Source organism: Hippoglossus stenolepis, chromosome 21 (genome assembly GCF_022539355.2).
Source record: "Hippoglossus stenolepis isolate QCI-W04-F060 chromosome 21, HSTE1.2, whole genome shotgun sequence".
Classification (NCBI taxonomy): Eukaryota; Metazoa; Chordata; class Actinopteri; order Pleuronectiformes; family Pleuronectidae; genus Hippoglossus; species Hippoglossus stenolepis.
In genome coordinates, this window is record NC_061503.1 from 18,199,616 (window position 1) to 18,208,019 (window position 8,404).

Here is an 8,404-nt window from a genome sequence, read left to right on the forward strand (position 1 = left end):
TTCTTTCATCAAGATCCATGAATTATTCTCTGAGAAATCAATGAAATTGTCGAAAAAACACCTCAATCTCAAAATGTTACAGAAAGTGAAAAACAATATTAGTTCTCCAAAAGATTTCATGGAAATCATTTCTGTAGTTTTTCCTGCTCCCGGACAAACAAACCCAGACGAGAACACAACCTCCTCAGCAGAGAAAGTAAAAACAAGTGCTTGAAGTATAGACTGATTATAAAAGTGGACCTTGCCCTGTTTGATTTCATTTTTTTAATAAAGCAGCTGGTTCAATAAATCATAATTCAGAACAGTGGTTCTCTGTAGGAGCTTATATCATCATGATATACGACAGTGTTTAAACATGAAAACAGTAGCTTTGTGTCACAGTATATTTTGAAACAGAAGAACTTTAACACTTTTAGAAAAGGGTTCAACTCGTCTTATTGTCCAGAACTAAAAACTTTCCAGACTGAACATGTTCAACGCTTTACCAGCGTTACTTCAATCCATGCTTATGACGGACATAAAACTGTCTGACATCTTTTATGTAAAATACATGGCAACTTTTTGGCTTTCATAAAATATGAATGTTTAGAGTTATATATATATATGAATGAGTTCTGGTTGGTTTACTTTCCAGCTGCAGGTCTTGGAGTCTTTGTTGTTTTGTTTGCTTTCTCTGCCTTCTCCTTTTTAACCTGGGTCTTCTTCACCGCCGCCTCGTCCTCCTCCGACTCCTCGTTCTCCGGCTTGGAGGCGACCTTCCTCAGTTTGTGTTTGCCTTTGACGGGAGCCGAGAAGGTGAGCGAGGACTTGAGGAAGTCCAGGGGGAAGATGCCGACATCCCCGTCGAAGCGGTTCTTGGTCACCTGCAGGGACCTGCGGCCAGGACACGTCACCAGCTTCTTCTCCTGCAGAATGAGGACGTTGTCGGCTTCCTGGCTGGCCTGGAGGAGGGGGAGTTACAGATCAAGATGTCTTTGTTATGACTTTCAAATAGTATGGCTAGACCCTCAAAACATCCTCCTCCTGTCTTGTGATAACACTCCCTTGCTCTGGGATATGATTCTAACCCTGGTTGCACTAACCACAGTTACAACCCTCAGTACGGTAGATAAGATTAAACGTTTCTCCGTCTCACCTTAGCAGAACCGAAGATCGACGCCGTCTGCAGTTCCCGATCATCCTCCTCCTTCCTGGGGTGGATGATCAGAGTGACGTGGCAGCTGCTGTTGGTGGCGAACTTCCTAAACGCCCCGACAATGTGGTCCTGAACCGCGAACCTGCATCACACGCACCAACATTTAGAAGAACTGTTCCTGAAGGAGCATGTGGACGATTCACTTTTTTAAAAAATCTTGATATTTGTCCAAAATTAAGTCTCACTCACTTGTCTACTGAGAGGTTTTCCTGTCCCATCATGAACTGCAGGTTGTCAATGACGACGTGGTTTATGTCATAGAGGTAAACGGCATGTTGCATCGTGTCCAGCACCGCCCTGTGGAGAAGGGGAAAGGTTTAGAGACGGGTCAGATCAGGTTTTACGAGCTTTCTGGATTCCCGTGGCGTTGCTGAGTCTCACTTGATGTTCTGCTGCCCGTGAAACGTCATGAAGTAGAGCGGCAGGTCTTCAAACTTGTCCGCCCAGAAGTCGTACTGCTCCAGGTTCTCCTCCAGCCTCTGCATGGAGAACTGTGTGAGCATGATCTTCGCCAGACGCACGTTGTTGATCTCAAAGCTTCCCCATAACGTGTTGACGCCCTGCATGCAGAGGTCCAGAGCCAACTCGCTGATAAAGGTGGTCTTCCCACTGCCAGTAGGACCTGGTGAGTAAAGACACATATCAAGATAAACTACAAGTGATTACAACGTACACTCAAACTTTCCCGTCCCAAATGAATTATTTTCAGAACAGATTACAAATAAACGTTGGCCTGCTGTCTGTGTTTCTTATACCTGTGAAAACAGTCAGCTCCCCCTTGCGATGACCCTTCAGGATCCGGTTGAGCTCCAGAAACCTCGTCCACTTCACTCCGGCCACCTGCTCCGTGTTCAGCAGCTCCCCGTACACGTCCTCTCTGAGCTGCTTGAAGGACACGATGGACTTGTGGGCTGCTGGGATGGAGGCGTTGACGATGTGGTTTAAGTTCTTCCCTTGAGCCAGCGCCTCCACGGGACACGGCCGGTACTCCCCCGGGCGCACCAGAGAGCAGCGCCTCAGACCCAGCTTCCGAGAAAAGATCTTCGACGCCTCCCAGGAGCGGATGTCGCCTCCCAGCCACAGCGTCACCCGCTTGAACTGTTCCAGGTAAGGCAGCAGGATCGGAGGAAGGCAGCTGACTCCGCGTGGAAGAGCAACGCTGGGGAGTCCCGTGGCCTGACTCACAGCCAGGGTGTCCAGCTCGTGACCCGTCAGCACCACCTCAGAGTCCATACGGCTCACCAGGGGGAGGCCAAACAGGTTGTAGTAAGAACTACACTTTGGGACGGTAGCTTCATTGTACGTGACTTTGTCGGTGTCTGTGCTTTGGGCGGAGAGGAGCTTCACTCCCTTCAAGGAGCAGTCGGGTCCGCCGAACCAGGGGAAGACCAGACTCTTGGTGGGTTTGAAGAGCCTCACACCGAACTTCTTCAGGGTTGCATTAGAAACCTTTGTGATCTGAAACAAAACATTAACAATAATCAAAAAATAACCCTGACATGTTATGTAAGTATTTTCTTTTTTCCTTTGCTGATGCATTTTGTGATTCAGCCTTTCACAGCTCAACTAATCTCCAGGACCATCTACATGTGTAACAAACCTGTCGTCATTAACTCTGTTCTGAATTTAATATGAATGATGGAGGATTTATTTTTATGTGTGAATTGTATTCGATAATCTCTAAAAAGAGGAAATATTTCACTACTAGTGTAAAATTAAAATGCTTCATCTTAAAAGAATTTGAAAAACTCTTTATGTTAAGTTAACTTGTGTTTGTTACTCTAAATTTTAACAACATATATTTTCAACAGTTACAAAAGCAAAGTCATAACTAAGATTGTGTTAAAAATTTACACAATAAATCGTGGACAGAATTGAAGATACGTTAACTCAGTGTAGATCAGGGCTAGTTTGCCTTTTCAACCTTTACCTTCATTACTTATTTCTCTCCATTGATAATGTAAAATCTGTTGAGTCATGTTCATCCCACATTTATCTTTATTACTTTCGCCAAACCACGATACCGAATGGAGAGGTGGTGGTACGGGTCATTAACCTCTTCTTTCACTGATTCACACTCGACAGTACCTGGAACATGGTTTTAATCAGCAGAGCCTCGTCCTCTGGGACGTCAGTGAGGGGCACGGCGCTGGACCAGATCCTCTGCACCTCCCTCAGCTCCCTGTCCCTCTCCTCCTGCTCCTCCACGCTGTCTGGATATCCCAGCAGCACGTGGGGGCTGAGGACGTCCTGCTCCTCCTTCTGCATCACCTCCAGACAGTCCTGGAGATCCTCCCAGCTCCCCTCCACCAGCGTGTCCTTGCACAGGAACTGCCCGGTGGTTTTGTCGACGAACAGGGAGAACGTGTCCCTCCTCGCCGACGGCTCCACGAAGATGCTCGGGATGTGGAGGCAGCTGTAGCCGTCGTGGAAGGGGATGTCTTTGGAGCGTATGTACTGTTTGATTTCAGTGACTGTGATGGGGGTCACTGGGAGCTCCACAGCGGACTTGGCATCCTTCTTGTAGGCCCTGGTGCCCCCATGGGCCAGGAAGTAGCCTGCACCCACATATGGAGCCTGAGGGGGCCTGTGGAGGAGCCTGAGGGGGGGGAGCCTCAGACACAGGGATGAGAGAGGTCTGTGGTGCAGGACCTTGGGGTCTGCCGCCTGCAGGAGGCAGGAGGTGCCCTTGAGCAGGAGCCTCCTCCACATCAGTCACCTGGACGGGACAGAGAACCTGCAGCAGACACGACGACATCAACAAACATCAGCCTCCAGGAGAACATGGAAGGTTTGAGTTCACCTGGCTGATCCCAGGAAGGACACAGGCCAGGGAACCGTTATTTTTAAATCAGACGCACACGCACGATGCATGAGGGTGAGCGTGCGTGCGTGCGTGAGAGCTTCAGCTACAAACACAGCAAGATAAATCAAGAGGAAAAACCCATAATACTCCACTTACGAGCTCGTGTCATCAGCCTCCAGTCTCCTCCATGCTCCTCGAACCCGGGCTTTTCGGTGCGTTACCAAAACAAGTCCGTGTGAAACACAGGACGGAAGCTGAGGAGGATCACCCGCGAAGTAAAGTCACGTTAAAAAATGTCAACGCTTTATTAAATAAAAATATTACCGAATGTTTTCCTTGAATTTTAATCGTATTCATTTTTCATCTAGTTTTATTATTTAGTTTTTCTAAAAAGGGGATGTCAGGTACATGTTTCCCCCCGGGCCTTTTTAGGGGACGGACACCTCTGCACACACTGCCCGTGAACTCGTCCTCTGAGACGGAAGCTGCTCCTTCTCCTCCTCCTTCTCCTCCTTCTCCTCCTCCGGGGGACACGCTTCTAACAGTGACTCCTTCTTAATGACCGTCAGTTAGCCGCCTGTGTCCAGATGTCCTCCAGGGGGACGCCCAGCCGCTTCCTGGCCAGCGTCCTGCGGAACGGGCTCGGCCGCTACGTGCCGCAGCTCAAGCGGATCTCCATCATCTTCTCCAAGAACGCACAGAGCTCGTTGGGAGTCAGGTAATAACACATAGAATGAAGGTCACGGGTTCGATTCAGCAACTCAGCACCTCCTCCTCCTCATCACCTCTTTCTTCTTCTCCTTCTCCTCTCAGGGACTTTATCGAGGAGGGGGTGGTGGACTACGCCAAGAACAACCCGGGCACCGTCGTGTACGTGTCCCCTCAGACCTGCAGGATCCCCAAAGTGGTGGCCGAGTATCGTAAGTGCTCGTTCGTCTGTGTTCAACTTCTGTAAAGCATCTAAACAAACCACCGGGGTCGTTTATCTCACAGGTTCTGTAGTTTCCTGTTTGTTTCACAGGAAGCAAGTGAACAAATTACAGAGGAAATCCATTCAAACCAATGTAAACAAGCTGTGTCCTTCATGTGTGTTGATCTGTCAGAGGCCTCAGGACAAATATAATATTTTTACTACATGTTCAGTTTTACCAATTAATCAGCATCATATTAATTTGCTAACTACACAGGAATGTCAGTTCATTTAACTGTAGATTAAAGTGCTAATACCTTTCTTATTCAGTACATTCATTTCCAAGATGATTAAATACTTGTTTTTTTAAACTATTTATAAGCAAATAGTTTTATTTACAATATACTTTGGTCACGTTAAATCATCCAAAAACAAAAACACGGTTTCCAGTAGAAAAGGCTCAGGGCTAAAATCAGTCAGTTCACACACATGTTGAAGTTCTGTGGCTTTTGAATGAAGACATAAGAAAAGCGAATGTGCTTGTTGGCGGCTGTGGCTGAGGGGTAGAGCGGTCGGCAGTTCGATCCCCAGTCTTCTCCATCTGCATGCCCATCATACAGTGCTGCTAATAGATTGTATGTAAGACTAGAAAAGCGCTATATAAATACAAAACCATTTACCATTTGTTACCACTGTGAGATACTGTAGGGGGCAGTATAACACTGGCTGTTCTGAGACCTTCATCGATTCGAGCAGAGGTGAACACACCACCGGAGGTTTCACCGGACTTGGTGAACTCGTCTCCCTCAAAAACCTAAACTTCTTGTGTCAGCGACAAAAGTATGATTCATGGTTTCCTCTTTTTTCATTGTACCTTCCTGCAGTAAACGGCAACGTGAGGGAAGAACTCGTCATCAGCAAATCGTCCCTGCAGATTTCAGAGCTTCTGACCAAACTGGCGAATCAGTCCGGCCTGGAGATCATGCGCATCCGCAAACCCTTCCACACGGACAACCCCAGCATCCAGGGCCAGTGGCACCCGTTCACCAACCGGCCCCCGGCCATCGGCCCCATCAGACCCCAGCAGCAGGACTCTGTCTAAGGACTGAACTCTTTCCATCTGTTATCAGCTCATCCTGAGAGCTGCGGTTCGTCTGCACAGGTCACGTAGTCCTCGTGTTTGCAGCAGTTTCCAGTGAATTACTCGGATGTTCTTGCAGAAGACGTCACTGCCGGCTCGGTGTGTTTTTGCCGTGTCCTTCAGCCGGCGGCAGCAGAGCCACTCGAGCCGTGCAGGAGAACACACTCTGAATGCCACGTTTTGAATAGACTCCACAGGAATCCACCGGACACATATTCAATAGCAGATAACAGTTTTATTTTGAAGAGCAGCACAGGGGGGGAGCAGATGCAACCTTGTATGAAATAAAAAAAGAATTGTGTAAATCTTGGTACTGGTGTTTTTAAATTTAGATTTCCTGTCGGCTTGTGTTTGAACAGCTTGTCAGAATAACATCAACACAGCACAAGTGTCTCCAGTGTTCACTTTTTAAATAGATCATTGAACAGCTTTGTATTTGGGTGACGTCCATGTTTTTACAGTTTTTAGCTGATAAGGGCTCAAGGATTTCTCGCCGCACAACCGTTTAAATGGTCCAGAGGTTAAATGAACACGACAGATGTTTGTGTGGTAACTTGAGGGACGACTCTTAACCTCGAGCACGGAGTCGTCCTCTGCTCAGACTGAAGCAGGAACAGAAGAGCTGACACTCCTCCAGTGGGAGATCAGTTCAGATGTCGGCAAAACTCGCTGCGTTCTTCTCACGTCACGTCCTAAATTTATCATTTTTGACTTTAAACGCTTGCCCCACTTTCCCTCAGATGGCGGTGACACCATTTAGACCTATTACTCAAGTAAAAGTATTAGTACCACATTAAAAGTATTGATGTATTAGCTCCAAAATGTTCTTTTAAGTATCAAAAGTAAAAGTACTAATTGTTGAGTACAGTAGTTAAATGTTGAGGTTCATTTTAACAACTCTATACTGTTATTACTGTTATACCATATATAACTTAAATAAGTACATATGAATAAAAAACACCTATATAAATTATTAAAATGTGTAATACTGTATATATTATATATAACTATATACAGTATTTTAATCTATGAAGTATAATTCATATATCAAATTTGAATCTCATCTGAATGTCAGATAAATGTAGTGGAGTGAAAAGTACAATATCTGCCTCTGAAAGTACCTAAAAATGTACTTAATTACAGTACTGCAATTGAGTAAATGTAATTAGTTACTTCATACCATTGCATAAACCTACAGTATAGACAGCAGTTAGTGTTTAGACAATAAAAGAGGCTTAACTTTAATCATCTGTAAATCCTAAATGAAACTCTGCACTCAGGTGCTAATAAAAGCCTGGAATTCAATTTTTAACGTTCTAATGATGTGAAAATGTGTTTGTGTTTTCATTCTCACCTCTCGTTTAATTTTTTCATTCATCTCCGACACCAGTTAAATTCCTCAGAGGCACCGTGCTCCGTCATCACACCCCCACTCCCCAATGGGAACTCGCACAGCTTGACCCGAGTGGGGACTTTAAAAGGCTCTAAATAAAGAGGCTGTTGCTAAGTTACTAGCTGTGGACGCTGCTCTGAACATTGTCCCCATCCTAAGCTTATGTTATACCTCCGCTCTGTTACACATGTATGTAAGCGGCTGAGATCCCCCGTGGCCTCGCCGCTCGCCACGAGCTGACAACCACCGGGAATCGTCTGGAGAACACGATCCAGTGTGGACATGTTCTGCATCTTCATTTCCTGACTTCCCCTGTTGACAATGGACATATTGCAAAACACCTTTTTTGTTCCAGTCTGCACATGAGCAAGTTTAATGAACACAAATAAATAAGATGTGATGATAAGATCCAACATAAAAAAAAACAACAGCTCAGGTGGTTGAACCAACGGACAAGAAGCAACAAAGTAATTTCACGTGGTCGTTATTCTTCATTGTCAACATCAGAGAATCGTACAGAACCAAGTTGAAGGAAAGTGCCACAGATTACAGGGGAATACTACAAATGATTTTTAGTAACAACTGTGCAAATTGCAAACTCTACACCAGTTTCTTTGGCCACCACTTAAAGAAATAATCTACACCTACATTAAACACAGCGTAGCTTGCATATTGAATCAGCAGGATGTCGTCACCGTCACAGAATCTGATAAAACAAGTGCTTCGCTGAGAGGTTTGTGTCCAGAAACGAGATGAATGTAAAACCGGTGACACGTTAGCGACTTCACCTAAAAGTCCAGAGTACAGTTTACAGTGCAGAGCCACTGGCTGTTGTAAACACATTGTCCTTGAGAGAGAGAGAGAGAGCGAAGCAGCAGAATCAGATGAAGCTTCCCACCTGTTCAGCTGTTATATCAGACAAGGGGCGAGAAGAGCAAGTTGAAACTGCAATAAAATTT

The 8,404-nt window shown here is 45.7% G+C and overlaps 2 protein-coding genes across 2 annotated transcripts; one reads left to right on the forward strand and one right to left on the reverse strand.

Annotated features, from left to right (window-relative positions):
- Positions 1 to 249: 249 nt before the first annotated feature.
- On the reverse strand, positions 250 to 4,266 carry twnk (twinkle mtDNA helicase). The gene is made up of 7 exons (XM_035146459.2): positions 4,158 to 4,266; positions 3,284 to 3,932; positions 1,951 to 2,653; positions 1,577 to 1,817; positions 1,385 to 1,492; positions 1,136 to 1,277; positions 250 to 941 (listed from the first exon to the last, which is right to left on the reverse strand). The coding sequence occupies exons 2-7, from the start codon at positions 3,905 to 3,907 to the stop codon at positions 624 to 626; spliced, it is 2,136 nt and encodes a 711-aa protein (XP_035002350.1). The 5' UTR covers positions 3,908 to 3,932; positions 4,158 to 4,266; the 3' UTR covers positions 250 to 623.
- Positions 4,267 to 4,428: 162 nt separating this feature from the next.
- mrpl43 (mitochondrial ribosomal protein L43) lies at positions 4,429 to 6,357 on the forward strand. The gene is made up of 3 exons (XM_035146479.2): positions 4,429 to 4,719; positions 4,815 to 4,921; positions 5,796 to 6,357. Exons 1-3 carry the CDS (start codon positions 4,589 to 4,591, stop codon positions 6,011 to 6,013), a joined length of 456 nt encoding a protein of 151 aa, XP_035002370.1. The 5' UTR covers positions 4,429 to 4,588; the 3' UTR covers positions 6,014 to 6,357.
- Positions 6,358 to 8,404: the final 2,047 nt, after the last annotated feature.